The sequence below is a fragment of the Calonectris borealis genome, chromosome W (assembly GCF_964195595.1).
Source record: "Calonectris borealis chromosome W, bCalBor7.hap1.2, whole genome shotgun sequence".
Lineage (NCBI taxonomy): Eukaryota > Metazoa > Chordata > Aves > Procellariiformes > Procellariidae > Calonectris > Calonectris borealis.
The window spans coordinates 20,287,032-20,312,767 of record NC_134351.1 but is presented as its reverse complement, the minus strand read 5'-3'; the positions used below and the strand labels follow the sequence as shown (position 1 = coordinate 20,312,767).

Sequence of the window (25,736 nt, the reverse complement as noted above, 5' to 3'; positions counted from 1 at the left end):
CTTGGAAAAGGAGTTTTTAATAGGGAACTTGAGTTTATTCCTTATCAACCTAACATGCAACTGTGAGATTCCTTATATCTGTGCTCAGATGTGGAGTTTGCATACAATCCCCTTTCAATTTTTTATTAAATTTTTCTAGGACTTCCATTGATCAATTGCTAGATTAAAGTCTGAATGTGCAGGTCCAGGTAAAAAGGCTGCTCTGAGACTGGGGATTATGTTTCATTGAGCCCTGTTCAATTCTGATTCACATTCCACTTAAGCTCTTGTAATTTTCAGGATGTTACAAGGATTAGCCTGAAAGAGGACATAGACATTACCAGTAATGGCTATTAAGGAAAACAGGCCTTTTGTTCACAGGAAAAGGAGGATGTGAGTTTCTGTTCCATCTAATGTTTCAACCTTTTTGATCTACAGACGCTTTCTACTGGTGATGATACATTTGCTTAGCAAACTTAAGCTTAATGGCAAAGCTTGATTTCTTACTTTTCCGAGACCTCTCAGAAATATAGGGGTCCAAGTTAAAACCACTATTTAAGTGTAAATGTTTACTTGACAGTTGTCAGTGGCATGCATCAAGGGAGTACAAACTTTAAAAATTAATTAAACTCTACAATAAAGCAGTACCACATATGTTGAACAGATCACATTTCATCTTTGCCCCAGAAATTAGTATACTGCAATAAAAGATGTGAATTGAACATCCACATTAAAAATATTTCTGTTTTAATGTGCAAGCAACATATAAGGCTCAGGACTGAACTATGTCACCTAACCCAGTCTCCTGCTTAACACAAACCATAGTGTCTAACCGCGTAGACCTTTATCAAGTCCTGACTCTGGCAGAGCTACAGCATTTCCTTTAGAAAAGTGTCTGGTCTCATCAGCTAAGCACAAGACCTGTGCTTAGTGGCAGAAATGCTTCTTACTCAATTTATGTAGCATCTGCCTTTTTACTTCTTAAGCACCCACTCCAGTATTGAAGGTTGCACTTGGTATAATTGGTTTAGCTTAATCCTCTTTCTGTACAGCTTGAATGGCTCTTAGTAAGAAAAGGCATTTACGGTATATTTTTAACAAACCAAGACTGTAATTTTTGAAAAGATCCCTATTCACTCTATATTTGGGCTGAGAGAGAGTATTGAGATAAAGAACAGCAACAGCAGATCTGTTCGCTACGAGATTTGTTTTTCTAAAGTGACTTCAGAAATACTGAATAAATGTCTGTTACTTTTCCTGTAGAATATTTCTAATAATCTGGTTGTTCCCATTTTGCTTTACTGAAGACTTCTTTGGTTTTGGACCTGCTGCATAGTTTCAGCTTGGCCATATGAAAATGACCCTACACAAGTAGCAGTGTTTCTCAGTCTGAGAATTCATGCCACTCTCTATAACTGCTGGTTTGTCTTTTTTAAAGAGATGAAATGAAATATGTGAATGTGATATTTCCTGCTGCAATTCTTTTATTTACAAAGAACATTTATGAATTTTTGAACAAAGTCAGAATGGAAAAACATAAGGGGTTTCTTGCTAGTAGTTCCAAGCCTCTGTTTTAGAAGTTCTGTATCCCAAGGAATTTAGCCCTTCCTCACTCACAGCGCTGTATTTCTCTTCCCTTCATTCACATCCTGCAGTCCTGGGTTGGTTTGTGCCAGGTCTCCTGCAGCATTCACCCTCAGGCACTTTCCCACGTGAGCGATCAATGCTCCAGTGCCTACATCCCGATTCAGCTCCCCAGGGCAATGCACTCCTCTGTCCTTGGCTTTGCAGGTGGTGCAGTACTGATCTGCCGTAAGGACTGGCTTTCACTGTTTCAGATCTCATTATGTAGATGGCCATCTTATTGCAATTTAATTTTGCCTGAACAACAGTTGCTTAAGTGCATATCAAATTTACCTAAGTTTGTGCTTGCTGGTAGTCATTAGCACCTACCAGCATAACAACATGTGCTCTCTGACTGATCTTTTGGAAACACCATCCAAAGCACAGAAATGCCACTATCAGTACATAAGAACCTAAACACATTTATGCAGGTTGCTTGGATAGTGGTTTGGCTTCATTCTAAGTCACAATAAATATTGACATGTATTTCTCACTTCCATAGAAGTTGACTTATCAACAACATATCTTGTAACATCTATAATTTGTACCTTGTAAGATCTATAAATCTCTCTCTCATGTATATTATATTTTTGTTGTCATTCTAGGAATGATGAAGACTGGAAAGAATGCCCTGATTATATCACTGCAGGAGAAAATAGCTGTTATTTCAACACGTCCTACACCTCTATTTGGATACCATATTGTGTTAAGCTTGCCAATAAAGATGAAGTATTTGATCAAAAATGTTTCAGCGTTGATGAAATAGGTATGCTTCCATTATGCATTTTACCTCTATATTTTTATACCACAATAGGTGTGATTCTATAAGCTTTCATATTATTCATACTGTATTTAAATTCTCCCTCTCAGAAAGGTTAGTTTCTAAAAAATACAATATATAGGAAAGGATTTGGTTTTGTAACATATGTAATGTGATCCACACCAGAAAATATTGCCCAGGTTGGAAGAAAGCTAAAAGGATAAAAGCAAATACATGGTTTCTCTTTATGAATACCAGTGGTCTCTCAAACGTCTGCAGATGAGTTTGCATTTGCTGTCACTCTGAGCCCTTTCTAATGGATGCTACATCCCCTTGTTCAGTGTGAGCAAGGATGGCGTTAAAATCTTGATTCTGCAAAGTTCTGGAACCAAATAGGTTTTTGTTCCTGAATCAACACTAATCTGCAGAATCAGGATGTTTAGCATTTCTAAGCTAGAATTTATATTTATTGTGATATGAATTGTGACTGTCTGGGATTTTCCAGGCATTATTGCTTGTTCAGAGAAGTGGTGTATGTACATGCAATTAACACTTTATTCCTGCAAGTGACTAGAATACCCACTGTTCTCTTTTCTTCAGCTGAGCAAAATTAGAATAATTTTTCAGATACCATAGTTTTTCAATGTATTTCTACATTATTTCTGAAGTAATTATTAAATATTTAATTTATCTTTCTGAGTTACTTCAATTATTTTTTTTAATTATAGTGAGAACTCTAAATTTAAGTTTTGATGGAGAACTGTTTATGTTTTATAAGCTGCTATTGGAAAATGTAGTGTAATAGGTAATACATTCTTAGTCATCTTTATTAGTCATTCAGGTAAGATTTATGCAGAGCATGTCTACCTCCAATGGCAGGGTGCCTTCTTATTACCAAACTTGTAGTGACTTTGTCATTGATTCATAGGTTTAGATTTTAATCAGCAAATGTGTGGTTAATATGCTTTTTTAGTCCTGAAATCATTTAACAGTGTGTAGTAAGAATGGTCATTTCACATTGAAAACTGTCTGTTTTATTCCAAATACTCTGTTTAAACAGTACTACCTGATCCCCCTGTCCACCTTAACTGGACTCTGCTAAATACTAGTGAGACTGGGATCCATGGGGATATCCAAGTAAGATGGGATCCACCACCAACAGCAGATGTTCAGAAGGGATGGATTACTCTGGAGTATGAATTGCAGTACAAAGAAGTTAATGAGACAAAATGGAAGGAGGTATGAAGCAAATATTTATTATACAATAGTCATAGTACAGTGCAGGCTTGTTCTGTCTCTAACACTTTTGTACTGTTATGAAAAGCAACAGGTTTGTAATTGCTAACTAGATGATACCTTAAGTCCTAAACAATATGCCCATATTCTTCTGAATTTTTTTGGCAAACATTGTAACTTTATGTGTCAAGATAGTTGGCATGCAGGATAATAAGAGACCCTGAAATCCCTGTGTTAGATTAGGAAGTATAGCAATAGTCACATATATACAAGTTTTTTCAAGGATAAAAAATTTCTCTATTGTTTTCCTAAACCTCAGCTATTTGAAACAGTGCATGGTATTTTTAGTAGTTGGAATGGGAATATTATGATTGGAAAATGTCACTGTGTCAGTCCAGATTTTTCAGGGTACCTGTAAAGTTCTAATATTTATAAATATCATTTCAATAGATTAAAAAAAAAAAAAAGAAAGAAAAGCTTTGAGTTATAAGTTAAAATTTGATACAATAAGCAAGTAAAAACAATGCAACATAGATAAAACATACAGATTTCATACCAGACAGCAATGTTAGATTTGTGACTATATGGATAGTCCATGAAAACATAAAATGTTTATACCCCAAATCTTTTAAATTTTCTTTTGAAAATCACTAACTTCTCATATAGTTAGTTTTCCTGTTATGGGGAAAAAAATTGCACCCAGCTTACCTGAATGCATAGGCTAAGTGCCAGTGTGTCATGGAATATTTGCATATGGAGACTTCTTTCTGAATTCCTTTACTTTATTATTAACATGAAGTGACTTAACTGACAGAAGGAAGGCAGATAATACTGTTATGAATTTGTCTAAATCTACAAAAGGCAAATTTACCAACTGAAACATAGTCAAGTTTGTTGGTTGGCCTTCATCTGTGAAAGACCTCGGACCCCTCCTCACGTCTGATCCTTCTCAATGTTAGCACTTTCTGTTTATCCTACTCCTTATTAGTAAGTCTTCAATCAAACAGGCTTATAATGTCTATAACTTTTCCTAATACTTGTCTGAATTTCTTTCTATACTGGTTTAAGCTACACTTACTGTAGAGCCTCTATATTTTAAAGCCTATGAAATGAGTTAAGTTTAGGCAGTAAATCAATACTCCTTAAGAACTTAAAAATATGCAGAGTATTTATGGGATTTACAAAAGCAGGCAGCAATATAGATACCTCTTTAAAAATGCACAGTTTTGATTTTTTTATAAGCCTTTAGGTATGTCCTGGTTCCAGCTGGGACAGGGTTAACTTTCTTCCCAGTAGCTTGGGGGTGTGCTGTGTTTTGGGTTTGATGTGAAAGGAGCATTGATGGCCCATTGATGCTTTGGCTGTTGCTGGGTGATGCTTGCACTGGGGAGGGGGAGCACAGCCGGGGTGGTGGACCCAGCTGGCCAATGGGGTATTCTATACCATGTGACATCATGCTCAGTATAAAAACCAGGGGTGTGGGGGGGCTCGCCCCCCGTTTGTGACACGCGGTCGGCGGTCGGTGAGCAGTTGCATTGCGCATCGTCTGCTTTCTGTATTCTGTTATTGTTGCTGTTCTCATTGTTATTATTACTGTTCTTTGTTTTATTTCCATTATCAAACTGTTTTTATCTCAACCCGGGAGTTTTCCTACTTGTGCCCTCCCGATTCTCTCCCCCATCCCACCAGAGGTGGGGGGTGAGCGAGCGGCTGCGTGGGGTTTATTTGCTGGCTGGGGTTAAACCACGACAGTCCTTTTTGGCGCCCAACGTGGGGCAGCAAAGGGTTGAGATAACAACAGATTAATTAGAGCGTATTAAGGAATTTATATCTGTTAACATATTAATTTGTTCTGCACCATGCTCCTGTTTTTGCTGTAGCTCTTAAGGATTGGTGTTGGGTTTTGTAGTCTGCTGTGCTCTGCAGTGATTAATGATGTTTTGCCTGGGAGATTTGTTACTAAAACGCTGGCATTGGGGGTTATTTGGTATTTGGGATTCGTAATGAAGCCGTTTCTGCATTTCGGGTACCACCTCATGGAGACCATTAGCAATTATACCTTTTCCTCCGAGAGATTTTTTATGGAGGAAATAGAGAATGGCACCCTCGCTACCTTCCTCTATGATGTCATCTCCTTTGTTAAAATAACTTGCCAGTACCTTGAACATCCCTGGGTAGTTAAGATACATCTATTGGTACTCCTTGGGAATATTGTTGTGGTTTTATCCAAGGTTAGTAAGCAATTTAAGAATGTCATCCAGAGATCTCCCCAAGGCTGGATAGTTTAGAGTGGCAGAGTGAGTGGGATAGCATGGGCAAATGCCTAGGACGGTGGGCACCCCCAGTGTTCTGGAACTTTACCCCTGAACAAGTGCAGAACCCTGAAAAATTAGTAGAATATTTGGAAGAAGTATGCTGTCACCCTGGCCATTCTAGGGAGACACAAACCACTGCAATGTGCTGGGGCCTGGCCCACGCCTACCGAGCCCTGTTTAACACCACTCAGAACCCCAAGGGGAAGGAAACGTCTCTGCATCTGATTACAAAGCAACAGGCACTGTGGCTACCCCACCCCCCATGGCAAGCACAGTGGCTACCCCACCCCCCACGGCAGGCACGGCAGCTACTCTGCCCCCTGCGACAGAGAACCAACCCATGCCGGTATCAGTCGCCCCTATACAAAAAAGAAAATGCACAAGAAAATCAGCTTGTTTAGTAAGGGATGAAGATGAACCAGGGCCATCACGACAACAGGAGGAGGAGGAGGCAGAACCCGTAAATGAGATGGTGACCACCCGATCCCTATCCCTGGGTGAGCTGCGAGATATGCGAAAAGACTTCAGCCGTCGTCCAGGCGAGCACATTGTCACCTGGCTGCTCCGATGCTGGGATAACGGGGCCAGTAGCCTGGAATTAGAGGGTAGGGAAGCCAAGCAGCTGGGATCCCTTTCTAGGGAAGGGGGCATTGACAAAGCAATTGGACAAGGGGCACAAGTCCTCAGCCTCTGGAGGCGACTGCTGTCAGGTGTGAAGGAAAGGTATCCCTTCAAGGAAGATGTTATATGCCACCCAGGCAGGTGGACCACCATGGAGAGAGGTATCCAGTACCTCAGGGAATTAGCTGTGCTGGAGGTGGTTTATGATGACCTGAACAACGAGCAGTTATCCAAAGACCCAGATGAAGTCAAATGCACCAGATCCATGTGGCAGAAGTTTGTACGGAGCGCACCAGCGTCACATGCAAACTCATTGGCAATAATGACCTGGAAAGATGGAGAGGAACAAACAGTGGATGAACTGGCTGGCCAACTCCGGCAATATGAAGAAAGTCTCTCTTCCTCCCTACGGGCCTGTGTCTCTGCTGTGGAGAAACTGTCTCATGAGGTCCAGCAACTCAAAGAGGATATGTCCTACTCCCCACCTGCACGGGCCAATGTCTCAGCCATTAGGACCAAGCGTCCCTCTGCTCAAGAGAGGAGACATCGTGGATACACACCCCGGGGCACCCTGTGGTTTTACCTGCGTGACCACGGAGAGGATATGAGGAAGTGGGATGGAAAACCTACCTCAGTCCTACAGGCATGGGTACATGAGTTGCAAGGAAAAACAACCACAAAAGGGGGTTCTTCCAGGAAAACTGCTGCTCCAGTCTCCAGTGAGCAGTTTCCCAGACAGAGTAGAAGGGCTGATTCCACTTCCGACCTTAATAAAGGGACTTCTGATTCATACTTCCAAGAAGTGGGTAGCGAATATGATGACCAGGACTAGAGGGGCCGTGCCTCCAGCCAGGTGGAGGAAAGGGACAACCGGGTTTACTGGACTGTGTGGATTCGATGGCCTGGCACATCAGACCCACAGGAGTATAAGGCTCTCGTAGACACCGGTGCACAGTGTACCCTGATGTCATCAAGCTATAAAGGGGCGGAACCCATCTGTATTTCTGGAGTGACAGGGGGATCCCAAGAGTTAACTGTATTGGAGGCCGAAGTGAGCCTGACCGGGAATGAGTGGCAAAAGCACCCCATTGTGACTGGCCCAGAGGCTCCGTGCATCCTTGGCATAGACTACCTCAGGAGAGGGTATTTCAAGGACCCAAAAGGGTATCGGTGGGCTTTTGGTATAGCTGCCCTGGAGACGGAGGAAATTAAACAGCTGTCCACCTTGCCCGGCGGTCTCTCGGAGGATCCTTCTGTTGTGGGGTTGTTGAAGGTCCAAGAACAACAGGTACCAATCGCTACCACAACAGTGCACCGTCGGCAATACCGCGCCAACCGAGATTCCCTCATCCCCATCCATGAGCTGATTCGTCGACTGGAGACCCAAGGAGTGATCAGCAAGACTCGCTCAGCCTTTAACAGTCCAATATGGCCAGTGCGAAAGTCCAATGGAGAGTGGAGACTAACAGTAGACTATCGTGGTCTGAACGAAGTCACGCCGCCACTGAGTGCTGCTGCCGTGCCGGACATGCTAGAACTTCAATATGAACTGGAGTCAAAGGCAGCCAAGTGGTACGCCAAAATTGATATCGCTAATGCGTTCTTCTCCATCCCTTTGGCAGCAGAGTGCAGGCCACGGTTTGCTTTCACTTGGAGGGGCGTCCAGTACACCTGGAAACGACTGCCCCAGGGGTGGAAACACAGCCCTACCATTTGCCATGGAGTGATCCACACCGCACTGGAACAGGGTGAGGCTCCAGAACACCTTCAATACATTGATGACATCATCGTATGGGGCAACACAGCAGAAGAAGTTTTCAGAAAGGGGAGAGAATAGTCCAAATCCTTCTGAAGGCCAGCTTTGCAATAAAACGAAGTAAGGTCAAGGGACCTGCACAGGAGATCCAGTTTTTAGGAGTAAAATGGCAAGATGGACGTCGTCAGATCCCAATGGATGTGATCAACAAAATAACAGCCATGTCCCCACCAACTAGCAAAAGGGAAACACAAGCTTTCTTAGGAGTTGTGGGCTTTTGGAGAATGCATATTCCAAATTACAGTCAGATCATAAGGCCTCTCTATCACGTGACCAGGAAGAAGAACAACTTCAATGGGGCCCTGAGCAACAACAAGCCTTTGAACAAATTAAACGGGAGATAGTTCAGGCAGTAGCCCTTGGGCCAGTCCGGGCAGGGCAAGATGTAAAGAATGTGCTCTACACCGCAGTCGGGGAGAATGGTCCTACCTGGAGCCTCTGGCAGAAAGCACCAGGGGAGACTCGAGGTCGACCCTTAGGTTTCTGGAGTCGGGGATACAGAGGATCCGAGGCCCGCTACACTCCAACTGAGAAGGAGATATTGGCAGCATATGAAGGGATCCGAGCTGCTTCGGACGTGGTTGGTACTGAAGCACAGCTCCTCCTGGCACCCCGACTGCCGGTGCTGGGCTGGATGTTCAAAGGGAGGGTCCCCTGTACACATCATGCAACTGATGCTACGTGGAGTAAGTGGGTCGCACTGATCACACAACAGGACGGAATAGGAAACCCCAGTCGCCCAGGAATCTTGGAGGTGATCACGAACTGGCCAGAAGGCAAAGATTTTGGAATATCCCCAGAGGAGGAGGTGACGCGTGCTGAAGAGGCCCCACTGTATAACAAACTACCAGAAAATGAGAAGCAATATGCCCTGTTCACTGATGGGTCCTGTCGCCTTGTGGGAAAGCATCGGAGGTGGAAGGCTGCTGTATGGAGTCCTATACAACAAGTGGCAGAAACTGCTGAAGGAGAAGGTGAGTCGAGTCAGTTTGCAGAGGTGAAAGCCATCCAGCTGGCCTTGGACATTGCTGAATGAGAAAAATGGCCAGTACTTTATCTCTATACTGACTTATGGATGGTGCCAAATGCCCTGTGGGGGTGGTTGCAGCAATGGAAGCAGAACAACTGGCAGCGCAGAGGTAAACCCATCTGGGCTGCGGCATTGGGGCAAGATATTGCTGCCCGGGTAGAGAACCTGACTGTAAAAGTACGTCACGTAGATGCTCACGTACCCAAGAATCGGGCCACTGAAGAACATCAAAACAACCAGCAGGTGGACCAGGCTGCTAAGATTGAAGTGGCTCAGGTGGATCTGGACTGGCAACATAAGGGTGAATAATTTATAGCTCGGTGGGCCCATGATGCCTCAGGCCATCAAGGGAGAGATGCAACATATAGATGGGCTCGTGATCGAGGGGTGGACTTGACCATGGACGCTATTGCACAGGTTATCCATGAATGTGAAACGTGCGCTGCAATCAAACAAGCCAAGCGAGTAAAGCCTCTTTGGTATGAGGGACGATGGTTGAAATACAAATATGGGGAGGCCTGGCAAATTGATTATATCACACTCCCACAAACCCGGCATGGCAAGCGCTATGTGCTCACCATGGTGGAAGCAACCACCGGATGGCTGGAAACATACCCTGTGCACCATGCCACTGCCCGGAACACCATCCTGGGCCTTGAAAAGCAAGTCCTGTGGCGACATGGCACCCCAGAAAGAATTGAGTCAGACAACGGGACTCATTTCCGAAACACCCTCATAGACACCTGGGCCAAAGAGCACGGCATTGAGTGGGTATATCACATCCCCTACCATGCACCAGCCTCCGGAAAAATTGAACGATACAACGGACTGCTAAAGACAACACTGAGAGCAATGGGTGGTGGGACATTCAAGCATTGGGATATGCATTTAGCAGAAGCCACCTGGTTAGTCAACACCAGGGGATCTGTCACTCGAGCTGGCTCTGCCCAATCCAAACCCTTACGTACTGTAGATGGAGGTAAAGTCCCTGTCGTGCACATAAGAAATATGCTGGGGAAGACAGTCTGGGTTACTCCTGCCTCGGGCAAGGGAAAACCCATCCGTGGGATTGCTTTTGCTCAAGGACCTGGGTGCACTTGGTGGGTGATGAGAAAGGATGGGGAAGTCCGGTGTGTACCTCAAGGGGATTTAAGTTTGGGTGAAAATAGCCAATGAACTGAATTGTACGATGTTAGTTATTACATAGTACTGTATGTCATCACTTCTATGGTTACCATATGCCATATTAACAGTATTATAGTAAGAATCACCCAGATTAATGTAGGATGAACTCCGATGAAACTGAGCAAGGTGCAACGATGATAGAACCGGACGAGCGCCCAGAACTGGCCTCCGCATGCAAGAGCCCAACACCACACACCATCTCTCCTGCCCTGCAAGACTGTTATGACAGATGGAAACCGAAGTCATGGACTAAATGAACTCAACAGACATTTTAGAGGGATGGTCCATGGACTAAGGGAATGATATCCCTGTGTGCATATATATCAAAAGGCAGGAAAAGTAGCGGTGACTAATTGGAATGTATGGGAAAATGTGAGACCTGGGCATGATGTAGATGGTATAGAATAAGGGGTGGATATTGTCCTGGTTCCGGCTGGGACAGAGTTAACTTTCTTCCCAGTAGCTTGGGGGGTGTGCTGTGTTTTGGGTTTAGTGTGAAAGGACCGTTGATGGCCCATTGATGCTTTGGTTGTTGCTGGGTGATGCTTGTGAAAACACACATCATCTGAGCAGTAGTGAAGAATGATGACTTAGTAGTGAAGTGTCTAACTGTGAAGTGCCTAAAAATGTATGCGAGATAGGGAATCTTGAAAGTATAATTTTCCTTTAGTTATTTATCGTATTTTAAATTAGGCTGATTTTTTGACTTATTAAAAAAAACAAAACAATAGGCCCAGATCCACCTGACATGGGATTAAATTGGTGATCTGTCATGGTTTAACCCTAGTCAGCAACTAAGCACCACACAGCCGCTCGCTCACTCCCCCGGCAGCGGGATGGGGGAGAGAATCGGAAGAGTAAAAGGGAGAAAACTCATGGGTTGAGATAAAGACAGTTTAATAGGGAAAGCAAAAGCCGCGCACGCAAGTAAAGCAAAACAAGGAATTCATTCACTACTTCCCATCGGCAGGCAGGTGTTCAGCCATCTCCAGGAAAGCAGGGCTCCATCACGCGTAACGGTTTCTTGGGAAGACAAACGCCATCACTCCAAACGTCCTCCCCTTCCTTCTTCTTCCCACAGCTTTATAGGCTGAGCATGACGTCATATGGTATGGAATATCTCTTTGGTCAGTTGGGGTCAGCTGTCCCAGCTGTGTCCCCTCCCAGCTTCTTGTGCACCCCCAGCCTAATCGCTGGTGGGGTGGTGTGAGAGTCAGAAAAGGCCTTGACTCTGTGTAAGCACTGCTCAGCAATAACTAAAATTTCCCTGTGTTATCAACACTGTTTCCAGCACAAATCCAAAACATAGCCCCATACCAGCTACTATGAAGAAACTTAACTCTATCCCAGCCAAAGCCAGCACATTCTCCACCCCTTATTCCATACCATTTACGTCATGCTCAGGTCCCACACTATCCAATACATTCTCATTACCCACCACCACCCTTCCCATCCTTTGATATAATACACAGATATCATTCCCCTAGTCATCAGATATCATTCCTCTAGTCATTTCACCCCTGTGAAATGTCTGTAAAATGTCCAGAAATGTCCACATAATGTCCATTGAGTTCATTTAGTCCATGACTCGGTGCTCCATCTGTTATGGTGGTCACTCAGGACAGGAGAGGTGGTGTGTTGCGTGGAGTTACTGGGCACCAAAGCCAGCTCAGGTTGGGTCACTACTGCACTTGCACTGCTTCTTGTAAGGCTTGTCCTCCATTGGTTCAGGTGGTTCCTGCTATAGTAATTACTGTAACATGCAACTCAAGTCCCAGGTTACAACAATTTAAAGGTATTTCCATTACAATCTCCACCCCTGGTCCCTTTGGACCAGACCATAGGGTTTAACATTGCAATGAACTCCTCCCCTTGCCCCTGCTCCGGCTTGGACTTATCCACAGACTGCAGTCCCTTAGGGGAGTACCTGCTCCAAGTGGAGCCTCATCTATGAGCCACAGTCTCTCCAGGGGTATACCTGCTGCGGCATGGACTTATCCACAGCCACAGTTGCTTTGAGGTGCGCCTGTTCCAGCGTGGCCTTCTCCATGGGCCACAATGCCTTCAGAGATAGACCTGCTCCAGCATGGCCTTACCCACAGCCACAGTCCCTTCAGAAGTAAACCTGCTCCAACATGGCCTTACCCATGGCTGCAGTCCCTCCAGGGGCGTACCTGCTCTGTCGTGGGCTTATCCATGGCCACACGCTTTGAGATGCTCCAGCATGACCTCATGCACAGCCACTGATGCTTCAAGGTGTACCTGCTGCAGCATGGACTTATTCACAGCCACAGATGCTTCGAGGTGTACCTTCTCCAGCATGGACTTATCCTTGGGCCACAATCCCTTCAGAGGTATACCTGCTGTGGCACGGACATAATCACGGCCACAGACGCTTCGAGATGTACCTGCTCTGGCATGGGCTTATCCATGGCCACAGACGCTTCGGGGTGTCCTGCTCCCGCGTGGACTCATCCACAGGTCACAATCCCTTCGACTCTAGTTCACACTGGAGTTCCAGCCTGTCCAGTACAGCAGCACAGAAACAGCAGCGATGCCCCGGCCATCTGCCAGCCCAGGCGCATGGCCATTGCTGTTATCAAAATGTTCCCAGGCACAGCACAGTAAGATGATCAGCAGTACAGCAGTACAGCAAGCAGCGAAAGCAAAAAGCAGCCACTAATGAGCACTAGACTCTAATATACAGTAAGGCAAGCAAGCCCCATGGCAAGCACAGGAGCCTGCCAATTAATAGCTAAACAGCAATAACAGCTATAAATTTGATCTAGCACATTCCAATCAAACCTGTCATTATCTCGAACCCTTTGAGCCCCACGTTGGGCGCCAAAAAGGACTGTCATGGTTTAACCCCAGCCGGCAACTAAGCCCCACACAGCCGCTCGCTCACTCCCCCCACAGTGGGATGGGGGAGAGAATCACAAGGGTAAAAGGGAGAAAACTCATGGGTTGAGATAAAGACAGTTTAATAGGGCAAGCAAAAGCCGCGCATGCAAGCAAAGCAAAACAAGGAATTCATTCACTACTTCCCATCGGCAGGCAGGTGTTCGGCCACCTCCAGGAAAGCAGGGCTCCATCATGTGTAACAGTTACTTGGGAAGACAAACGCCATCACTCCAAACGTCCTCCCCTTCCTTCTTCTTCCCACAGCTTTATATGCTGAGCATGACGTCATATGGTATGGAATATCCCTTTGGTCAGTTGGGGTCAGCTGTCCCAGCTGTGTCCCCTCCCAGCTTCTTGTGCACCCCCAGCCTAATCGCTGGTGGGGTGGTGTGAGAGTCAGAAAAGGCCTTGACTCTGTGTAAGCACTGCTCAGCAATAACGAAAACATCCCTGTGTTATCAACACTGTTTCCAGCACAAATCCAAAACATAGCTCCATACTAGCTACTATGAAGAAACTTAACTATCCCAGTCAAAATCAGCACGTGATCACAGCTCAGTCCTCAGTGAAGAGGGCTGGACCAGGGAGGACTCTGCTGGCTCTCATTATCTTGTTGAATTTCTGCTGGAAAAGGTCCATTTCACACTGCAGTGAAGTGCACTTAGGGCAAGTAAGCATGGAGTACTAACTCCAGAGCTGAACACCATCATTGTGTCCATACAGCACTGTGGCTGAGATACAGGGCTTACTAGTTTGGGGGAGCAAAACTCATCTCCCTACACTGCATTGGATACACAGCCTAATATCTCCATGTGGTATACTGTGCTGTATGGGTGCCCGACCCTGTGCTATGCCTACCCAGAGTACCTCTGAACCTTTCCCCGGTACTGCCCATCTCCTGGTTTTCACTATTTTTCTGTGAAAACCATTGCCTTGGTTCCTGTGATGCCTGTCATGCCTGGCCCAGCCTCTGCCTCTGGTGCCCCCATCCCAGAGAGCACTCTCAGCATCCCAGGGGCTCCAGCTGACTAGTGACAAACAGTTGCCCCGCAGTCTGTTTTAACAGACTGCCTTTTACAGGGCCAGACTCACACAGGCAATGCAGTCACACAGCTCAGTGTGACAGCAGGTTTGTCACACGTGTCTTTAGTATGGCAATCACAAGCATCACTCTGTGTACACTGACTGAACAGCACGCAGTAAGTCCAGCAACCGAGCGGTCTGGTTCCAAGCTCCCCTTCACATACTTTAAATGATTTTGCTATATGCTGTCATGCATTTTTATTAGTTATCTTTTATCATGTCTCTCTCATATGGTTTTTAATTGATTTAATTCATATCACAAATGCTATTCATCTATTCAGTTCATGCTGTACTTTCCCCAGTCTATACATCTTGCTCCATCCAGGTGTCTTACATAAAGTTTTGTTAGTCCATTGATGGACTAGAGACATCCTGCGCATTAATCAATTATCTGCTCTTTAGCAACTCTTGCAATTTCAGGTGTACAGCTACAGTAATTCTACTTCATATTTTTCAGGGCTCTGTTTTGGCCTGCATACTGCCTTTTCCAAGTGCCACCATTATTTAGGGTACATAAAATTTTGTGTGGTCCAGCATCCCTCTCCTAAGAATTTCCACTAATTGTTTCAGCAAAAAAAAAATTAAATTATATACTGTAAAACTTTAGTGTACTATTTCTTTGTGGCTTCATAGCACAAAATAAGTAAACTGGACTAGTATAGATTGTATTCCCTTCCTAACACTTTCCAACTGGATTATCTTCACATGTTAAAAACCTCTGTGATGTAGAGCGATGGTTCTCCAGGATCTTGTGCTCAACAGAGAAAAGCAGTCTGTCTGGGATCACTGCCTTCTCTAAAATCTGACTGGTTAGTTCTCAGAACACTTGAGTCTGGAGCCACCAGGGATGATGAGAACTCCACAGATCGTAGCTACCAGCAGAATGTTCTCAAGTTTGATTATGCAGCTACAGTGATTACAGGATTGTATTGTTCAAGCTTCTTTCAAATCCCCAATGGCTGTTGTTTTCCAGGTGTTTTAATTCTTAGCCCATGATGAGTTTTGCTGGTATCATACTTGATTCTGAAGTAAAAGTAGAATATAACATCTGCCACGTGCATTTCTATTTTGTGCATTTTCCTTATTTTTATATACTTGTGTTGGGCTGTTGGAGCTAAAATAGAATAGAATAGAAAAATACATATTCCTAGGGGAGGAATAGAAGAAAAGAGATGTTTCACATATTAAGACCTCCAATGTGACTTCCTACATAGTTTGATATGCAGCAGTATGTTGCAGTTAATACTTAATATAGAAGTCTCAAGACCGACAATCTGATGCCAGCTCTCCCAGAGTCTCCATTATCACATTTTATATATAGTTGAAGATTTTGGGAGCTATGCAGTCTTCCCCAAATAAATACATTTGTAAGATGCAATACAGGTTAGAAGGCCTTTAAATCATTTTTCTTCTTAAAATTAATTCTGTAATGGATATTGCACTAGTTTTAAGACTTCCATGTTATTTCAACAAGGTTTTTGGCATTGTGAAGTCAGTAATGTGTTATAACAGTAAAAAGGATTTACAACTTGATAAGATCAGTGGGAGATATTCACATCACCTACTTATAGCATGTAACTGGGAGCAGCTGCCTTTCTTCACTGACTGTATTTACAGAGAGCTTGGATTCTCTGCTTTTGGTCCCCTGAATCACAGCAAAGCCTGATGGCTAGTAAGTCAAAAGTAAATGGTGTGAATTTTCTCTGAACTCTTCTCATGGTATCCTTACAGTTCCAAGTAGTAAAAAGGCCTTAAAATGTTTATTTCTGAAATCAAGAAGCAATGTAAAATTGCCAGTACAACTCAAACAAATAAATCACAGTCCTTCTGTCTTTACAGTTAGAACCCAGGCTCTCAACAATGGTTCCACTGTACTCTCTGAAGATGGGAAGAGATTATGAGATACGAGTTCGATCAAGACAACGTACCTCCGAAAAATTTGGGGAGTTCAGTGAAATCCTTTATGTATCTTTTTCTCAAGCAGGTGTTGAATTTGTTCATTGTGCTGAAGGTAAATAAGTGAAATGCAGCAAAGTGTTTTTATAACCGTTGCTGTCTTTTTGTCTTTTGGGTGTTGGGTTTGGGCGGGAGGTGTCTCCTTACTTTTGATGTTGTATGCTTGAATGGATTGATAATTCAGCCTACTACATAAAAATCATTTGGTGAGATTGAGAGTGTACAAATTCCATATACAAGTTCAGAAGTAAACTTAGCAAGACTTTCCCAGCTCATCAGAGACCAAAAATACAAATAGCTTTAAAAATTAGAAATAACTGCTGTTGCATATCCTAATAGAGCCTAAAATACAGTTAAATCACATACTTCATTGTGTAAACTGAGCATTCCATAGAATCATAGAATCATTAAGGTTGGAAAAGACCTCTAAGATCATCGAGTCCAACCGTCAACCCAACACCACCATGCCCACTAAACCATGTCCCTAAGGGCCTCGTCTACATGTCTTTTAAATACTTCCAGGGATGGTGACTCAACCACTTCCCTGGGCAGCCTGTTCCAAGGCCTGACCACTCTTTCAGTAAAGAAATTTTTCCTAATGTCCAATCTAAACCTCCCCTGGTGCAACTTGAGGCCATTTCCTCTCGTCCTATCGCTAGTTACTTGAGAGAAGAGACCAACACCCACCACGCTACAACCTCCTTCCAGGTAGTTGTAGAGCGCGATGAGGTCTCCCCTCAGCCTCCTCTTCTCCAGACTAAACAACCCCAGTTCCCTCAGCCGCTCCTCATAAGACTTGGTCTCCAGACCCTTCACCAGCTTCGTTGCCCTTCTCTGGACACACTCCAGCACCTCCATGTCCTTCTTGTAGTGAGGGGCCCAAAACGGAACACAGTATTCGAGGTGCGGCCTCACCAGTGCCGAGTACAGGGGTACGATCACTTCCTTACTCCTGCTGGCCACGCTATTTCTGATACAGGCCAGGATGCCATTGGCCTTCTTGGCCACCTGAGCACACTGCCAGCTCATGTTCAGCTGGCTGTCAACCAGCACTCCCAGGTCCTTTTCCTCTGGGCAGCTTTCCAGCCACTCTTCCCCAAGCCTGTAGCGTTGCCTGGGGTTGTTGTGGCCGAAGTGCAGGACCCGGCACTTGGCCTTGTTGAACCTCATACAGTTGGCCTCGGCCCATCGATCCAGCCTGTCCAGGTCCCTCTGCAGAGCCTTCCTACCCTCGAGCAGATCAACACTCCCACCCAACTTGGTGTCATCTGCAAACTTACTGAGGGAGCACTCAATCCCCTCATCCAGATCATTGATAAAGATATTGAACAAGACTGGCCCCAATACTGAGCCCTGGGGAATGCCACTTGTGACCGGCCGCCAACTGGATTTAACTCCGTTCACCACAACTCTCTGGGATCAGCCGTCCAGCCAGTTTTTTACCCAGCAAAGAGTGTACCTGTCCAAGACATGAGCGGCCAGCTTCTCTAGGAGAATGCTGTGGGAGACAGTGTCAAAGGCTTTACTGAAGTCCAGGTAGACCACATCCACAGCCTTTCCCTCATCCACTTGGCGGGTCATCGTGTCATAGAAGGAGATCAGGTTGGTCAAGCAGGACCTGCCTTCCATGAACCCGTGCTGGCTGGGCCTGATCCCCTGGTTGTCCCAGACATGGCTTGTGAGCGCCCTCAAAACGAACTGCTCCATGATCTTCCCCGGCACCGAGGTCAGGCTGACCGGCCTGTAGTTCCCCGGATCCTCCTTCCGGCCCTTCTTGTAGATGGGCGTCACATTGGCAAGCCTCCAGTCGTCCGGGACCTCCCCTGTTAACCAGGACTGCTGGTAAATGATGGAGAGTGGCTCGGCAAGCTCCTCCGCCAGCTCCCTCAGTACCCTCGGGTGGATCCCATCCGGCCCCATAGACTTGTGAGTGTCTTGTCTCTCCAGTAGTGAAGAGAAGAATTGTCACTTCTGTTGAAGTGTTATACTGCTGGCTAAGTTTTTTACCAGAATGATGTGCTTTTCTGATCTGCCCAATACTATCAAGTACAGCATTTTTCTGATTCTTGCTTCTGTCTTGTACTTGTTTTTAAAGTGCTATTACAGACAGAAGATGAAACAGCCATTGAGCACCACATTTTTTCTATTAAAAGAATGAGACAGTGCCTTTTCCTAAAGCATTCTCAGGTCTGAGCTACTAAATTAACTCTTCAAAATATGACCTCTTCAGCAAGTTATTTTAACAAGCTGCTTCACTTAATTTTCCAGAGTATTAGCGGAGGTGTTAAATAAAACCACCCAAAACTCTTATCTTTCAAAATCTTGCTAGATTGGCCCTTTTAACTCTTTGTATTACTAGTTTTCATTCCTATTTTATATGAACAGCTACTGTTCTGTCCACGTGGCATTATTTTGTCAAGGTTTTCATATGAACTGCATTAAGTTGTCAAGGTTTTATATGAACAAAATTAAAATACTATGAAAATCTAAGGCCATCATATGAGCACAGTTTTCTTCAGTCACTACAACCCAGATTCTGCAAGTTGATCCATATCTATACATCTCACACAGCAGCAGTGATCTGATTTGATGGATCAGTTCTCCACCATGTACTGCATTGCTGAATTGGGACATAAGTTGGAAATTCGCAAAGGAAAATTGAGAAACCATAAGATGGTCTGGCAAAATTTATTATTACTTGTTTTGTATTTTACCCTTAGGAATACAGAATTAAAATTGAAATTTTCCATGTTAAAAGTTAAGTATTTAAATTCAAATGTAATATTCTAACTTTTTGAAGCAGCTGGACATTCACAGGTCTCACTGACATGACAAGGAGTTACTGGTTCTCCATTAAATTAGGGACCTAAAATAGACATATCCAAATAGGACTTTAAATACTCATGCCTGAAAACATGTCCAGTCAAAATCTAAGCTGAGAGCAGAGGGCTAAAACTGATGCCTGAATTTTTTTTTTGTCCAAAAGGCTGTATATTATGTTCATGTATAGAATTCTAAAGCTTCCTGTCCAGTATTTCTTAGCCCAAAAAATGAGTGAAGTTTGTATGGAAAACTTAAAATTGGGAATAAATGAGAAGAATCTAAGGCTACAGCCAGAATAAATTTAACTATACTTTGTATTCTACAGTGTCAGCTTAAGTATGATGGAATTGCCAGTATTTAAAAGATAAAACATTTCATTTATCAGCATTGTTATGTCACATTTCTCAATGACCTAAATTCTCTCTTTGTAGCCACCTGCAAGGTAAATAAAAGGGAGAAATATTTTTTCTTTTTCTTTTTTTTTTTTTTGCAATTGGCAGTTCACAACATAATTAATGTTCTGCCTTTAGAAAGAGTAGTATTATGCTTTTTGACACCACCATATTTTAGTTTCTGTGAGAGAAGACTAGTTTGTCTATGATTTAGCATGCTATTAATAATCTTCTCTCAGCTTGGGCTAACAAGCAGTAACATGGTCTGCGGCATTATATGCCATCAGGACTACTGGTAGCATGTTCCAAGCAGGCAGAATGTTCCTCGTGGCTTATTTTGCTACATATATTGTCTGTACTAAGATCTTGTTTATATTAAAAAACTCAGTCTGTCATTGCAAGGAGTCTCAGTGGACTCACAAATGCAATATGGAAACTGTTGAGACCAAAAGGGTATTTTTATTTCTGCTTAACACAGAACTTTCACATTTAAGTAAACAAAAATTCTCCTATCAGTTTTTATGACTTTGGAATCCTCAGGCAGCAGAAGAGAAGGTTGAAATTAAATATGCAACAGAGATGCAGATTCCTGCTAACATGTTTTTGTTCTGTTGTTTCAGAAATTGAGTTTCTGTGGTTCTTAGTTGTTATCTTCGGAGCATGTGGGCTGGCTGTAACAGTGATCTTAATCCTGTTGTCCAAACAACCAAGGTAGAGAGTTTTTATTTGTCAGATTTTATGTACTTGTAGCTTAAAAAATAGTGTGCTTCAATTTTTTTCAAATCTGGGGGACTAGAAACTATTTTGAGGATTGTTGTCCATCCTCTTTAGCTACATGGATGCTGGCATATGTATGTGCTGGGCCTTCAGCAGTGAGAATCTGATTATGTTGACAGCTCCTGTTCCTTTTAGATTGCAGAACATTTTATACTACAGTATTTACTTAGCTAATTTACTTAGGCTTTGAAGGGGACTGGTTTTTTAGTCCGTTCAAATTTTGTAAATACTATTTTTACCCATTTACTGTTCAAAAGTTTCACACAAACATATGTCTATATATTTGTTTTTGTTCTTAGACTATTCCACTAATCTCTGACTATTTCTTCATTGAGCCAAGGGAAAGAGTTTGAGTCATAGGGCAGTATTTGGTCTCTGTGGATAGACTGCAGCTCCTATAAGTAACATGAATAAAATAAAACAAAGCTCAGGATTGTGTCATTTATAAAAATGACACAATGGCACATATATAAAAATGACAAAATGGTCTCAAAGTGAATTCATCCCCTAAAATGTGTGTTCAGGGATGAGTTTTGGCATAATTCAGCTTGGATGTCATACCAGTACTGTCCTAGACTATGGAGCAACACCATGGTCAAGCCCCAGTGCACACATGCACGTTGTCAGTGGTCTTGTATATACACTTCAAAAATGAACACTGAGGTGTTTTGCACATACCAGCATAAGGACAAGTCACTGAAATGAAAACAAGATGGTGCAGTTGGAGCAGCTCTAAAAAAATAATTTAGGCAAGCAGCACTATGCTTTGGCAGTGCTTAACTTAAGGAAGCCACTCCCTGCAATAGCATCCCAATCTCAGAGTTAAGAGCAAGGCTCCTGATACAATGCATGACAAAAGCTAGATGTGTCAGAATGGGGCAAGAACAACTCACACGTGGGACCAGGAGCTCACTAAGGTCAGCACACTGAGCAAGGAGTGGATTGGTCACAGAAGATCCTGAGGGCTGAAGCATGTCTCTGATCACAGCTCATCAATATCTTCCATGCTAATCATGATTGCTGGAGGAGGCTTTTCTCCACTGAGGACCCTTCATCTGGAAAGTTTTTCTGGACCTGTGGGCCTGCATCCTTTCCTTCAAACTGGTGCACGTGGTGATGGGAGTAGCAATGTCTTCTGCAGAAGAGCAGGCTGCATAGGTTTCCAGTAATTGTCGCGAATGAGTGGTTTAGAGGCCGCTTAAAGAATCACCGTCAAAGGTATTAGCAGAAAGTGATTTTAATGGAGATTTATAAAGGTGCGACCTAACAGAATTTGATGGCAAGGTTCACTCTATTACTTATTACACCGATGAAACATATAAAGGAAAATCATCTAAGGGTTTATATCTTAGGGACTATATGTGTTTAGCAGCAGTCTAGGGTTCATTCACAGTTTAGCAACACTTAATTATCAACTAATCATTAACAATCTTTAGTAGCACTTAATTATTAACTAATTTAATATTTACGAAATAAGTGTTAGTAGAGTCTACTATAATCACAACTTAATTACAGATTATGCTTACTATTAGTCCACACATACAGACAGAAAAATATATATATATATATATGTACAGAAGGTATACCTGTTAAAAATTCCCCTCGATTTCAGTGAAGAAATATTCACGTCGAATGTCTAGGCATTTCTTTCTCAACGGGCGAAGGGTTGAGCTTCAAGGAGTGAAGGGGTTCAGCCCAGGCCCCGTCGTCGGCGACGGTCCTCCGAATATCGCAGACTCGAGAGGTCGCGAGCTCTGAGAGGCGTCCCACTCAGAGGGAGATGCTGGGCGCAGCCCGCTGCGGTCCAGGAGAGCTCAAAGGGCCTCACTTAGGACCACTGTTTATAGGTTCACAAGATGATTGGTTTTAGTTATCCGTAAATTTCCATCCTGGCCGCAGTCCCAGGTGGTAATTACTAAAAATTCTCAAGGTTTCAGTGTTGTTCTACTTGACACCTGGGCCAGGCAGTAGGAGTACATTCCCAGCTCAGCTATGCAGAGTTTCTGATACGGTCAAGGAGCGCTCAACTGCCAGACTCAGTACACCAAGGCCGAGGTTTCATGGAAATTTCTGAGATCAACAAGTGGCCTAGGAGTGGGAGGGAGGAAATGCACCACCACAGTAATGCAAAATATCCAGGCTCAGTTTCCTCCTGTATCTGAAAAGATATCAATTCATAGTTTCCTCAACTCTGATCTCACAAGATCTGAACCAGGCTCCCTAGGACAGATGCCATAGGGTTAGGCCATACTCTTTTAGAGTTGAGAGATGAAGGCTTGAATTATGTGAGGCTAAGAAAGGAGCAGAGTGTAGTTCTCCCTCCTGAATGATTTCTCCAGGCAGTGAGTGGTAAAATCCTTTGTCTGTTTTGTTAGAAGCAGTGCCCAATCCTGTCAGAATAGCTGATTTGTGGATTCAGCTGTAAGTGCAAATCTTAAACTAGTACTCTGAGAGCCTAGCCAGTGCACAGCTAACACCTCCCCTCCAGGGATTAGGTGGAAAATTACTGGATTTCTGGCTCTCATTGAGGCTTGCTGGGCAGAACTTTGAGGGTCTGCCAAAAACAAAAACAGCTGGGGAATTTGGGCCTGCCATAGTTAAGCAGAAGTTGCCTAAATTTCTCTCTAGCACTTCTTAAGACCCCTCTGATCCTCCCTGGACCTCACCAAGGTCACTAACAATGCAGCAAAACTAATATTTGGTTTTGGATCTACCATTCCCACAGCTTACTTTCTAAAATAGTCAAGTAACCCAGTATAAAGAGAATGATGAATTTTCATTTTGGGAAGTACAGTTTATCTGTTTGCAAAAGAAGCAAGGAGGCAAAATGGAGGAGATAGGCATGACCTGCTATTGTTGGATTGTTATTAATGGAAAAATCATCTTTCTATTTGGGTTTTCTTTTTTGTTGTTTGGTTGTGGGTTTTTTCCTCAAAGAATTAGAAATTCGCTTTATGAAGAATTAGAATAATATCTATTTCCACAGTATGTACGTGCATAAGCAAGTTACTAGTTCTTTCTCTACAAGGGTAAAACCCTGTTGTTATTATATATTACTTGTTACATTAATAATTCAGAAAACAAAAGTATCATAGAGATGGCAAAATACTAGCCTAAATTTTTGAAGTTGTGTTTCTGTTTTATTTATCAGTTCTAAAGTAATTCACTCTTTTCACCAACTCCTTTTTTTCTGTTCCCCTGTTTAAATTTATTGGGCTTATGCAAGACTACTTTGTCCCTGAAAAAAAAATTGTATCAGGTTCCTTTGAAAATTATGTAAAAAACGAAACTATTAACAGTGCTCTAGGAATTTACTCTCTTTCTATAGAACATTAAATTATCAAAGACTGGAGTCCAAAATGGATTCCCACATAAATGTATGTGATTTCAACAAGGAAGGCTGCAGAAAACTTGTTTTTTATTTGGAATGAGAGAAAACAATCATTCTTTTCCTTAGCACTATTTGAAATTGAATCTTCAAACATTTCAGTTTTGAAGTAAATAAGTATAAATGCAATGTAAAGCTCTCTTCTTTCTAAACTCTTCATAAAGGACCACTGTCAATTAAAAGCCATCATTTATTTTTTCCAGGTTAAAAATGCTGATTTTTCCTCCTGTGCCAGTTCCAAAGATTAAAGGGATTGACCCAGATCTCTTGAAGGTAATATTGTGCTCTAAAATCTACAGTGGGAATCATTGTAGTAGTAGCAGGTGACAATTGTTGTCCCAGGCAGAACAATTTTGTAGGAAAAAATTACGACATGGGGGGAGTTGTCACAGAATTAGTTTTCATAAAAGAAAAAAAACCACTTTGCAATTATTGCATCAGCTACAGTTACCTTTCCTTAAGTTAACACCATAAAAAGCACAAGCATTTTTATTCTTTCCTTTATAACATTATGTTTTTCTTACTTTATAGAAAGGAAAGCTAGATGAAGTGAACTCCATCTTAGCCAGCCATGACAGCTACAAGACACATCTATACAATGACGACTCGTGGGTTGAGTTTATTGAGTTGGACATAGAAGACCCCGAAGAAAAGAACAGAGTCTTGGATACCGACAGGCTCCTGAGTGAAGATCATCTGAAATCACAGAGTTGCTTGGGAGCGAAGGATGATGATTCTGGACGGGCCAGTTGTTGTGAACCAGATATTCCAGAGACAGACTTCAGTGCAAGCGACACATGTGATGCCATCTCTGATATTGATCAGTTCAAAAAGGTAACTGAAAAAGAAGAGGATCTCTTGTGCCTTGATAGGAAAGATAATGATAAGTCACTTCCAAGTCTTGCTGACACAGAGACCCAAAAGCCGCATACTAATACTCAGTCCAAAAATAGCCAGTTGTGGCCACCTTTTGCAGACAGCATTGACTCAGCTAGACCATCGATCCATACCCAGCTAAGTAACCAGAATTCGTTAACAAATACTGACTTTTACGCACAAGTGAGTGATATTACTCCAGCAGGCAGTGTTGTACTTTCACCAGGGCAGAAATCCAAGGTGGGGAGAACACAGTGTGAAGGCTGCACAGAACAAAACTTCACCATGGACAATGCCTACTTCTGTGAGGCAGATGTGAAAAAACGTATTGCTGTGACTTCCCATGAAGAGGATGAGTCGCATGTCCAGGAGCAAAGCTGTAACGAGGACGCTTACTTCACCACAGAGAGCCTTACCACTACCGGTGTCAATCTTGGAGCTTCAACAGCAGAAACCCCAAGTTCAGAGATGCCTGTCCCAGACTACACATCTATTCATATAGTTCACTCTCCACAAGGCCTTGTGCTCAATGCAACTGCACTGCCTGTGCCAGACAAGGAGTTTAACATGTCTTGTTGCTACGTGAGCACAGACCAGCTGAACAAAATCATGCCGTAGCTCTTCTTTGACTAGGTGTGTGCAGTATTTCACAGCAGAGAGTCAGCTCGGGCTTGTATGCTGAAACCAAAATGAAGTCTAAAAGTTTCTCATGGTTCTTATAATTTTATCTGAAATGTTGAAACATAAAATATTCAAAAAAAAATTTCTATTGTGTTCTGTAAATATTATCTATGAATTTGTCTTGAGACTGTTTTACCAGCAGTGACTGTCTTGTTCTTGTGGGTGTTGATTTTTGTGATACTAAACATTGGAATGACTAATGTACAGTAAATCATGCTTTTTGATAAAGCTAAAAATCAGGTGGTTTAAAGTCTAAGAATTTAGTAAAAATCGTGCTGTTGGCAAAGATCT

The 25,736-nt window shown here is 43.1% G+C and overlaps 1 protein-coding gene across 1 annotated transcript in view; it reads left to right on the top strand.

Moving 5' to 3' along the window:
* Positions 1–25,382, top strand: part of LOC142075010 (growth hormone receptor-like) — a 116,893-nt gene extending 91,511 nt beyond the window's left edge. The window contains exons 2-7 of the mRNA XM_075136002.1: positions 2,208–2,368; positions 3,423–3,601; positions 16,392–16,563; positions 20,344–20,434; positions 24,092–24,161; positions 24,420–25,382. Coding sequence (XP_074992103.1) covers positions 2,208–2,368; positions 3,423–3,601; positions 16,392–16,563; positions 20,344–20,434; positions 24,092–24,161; positions 24,420–25,382 — 1,636 coding nt within the window. The remainder of the gene's footprint in view (positions 1–2,207; positions 2,369–3,422; positions 3,602–16,391; positions 16,564–20,343; positions 20,435–24,091; positions 24,162–24,419) is intronic.
* Positions 25,383–25,736: the final 354 nt, after the last annotated feature.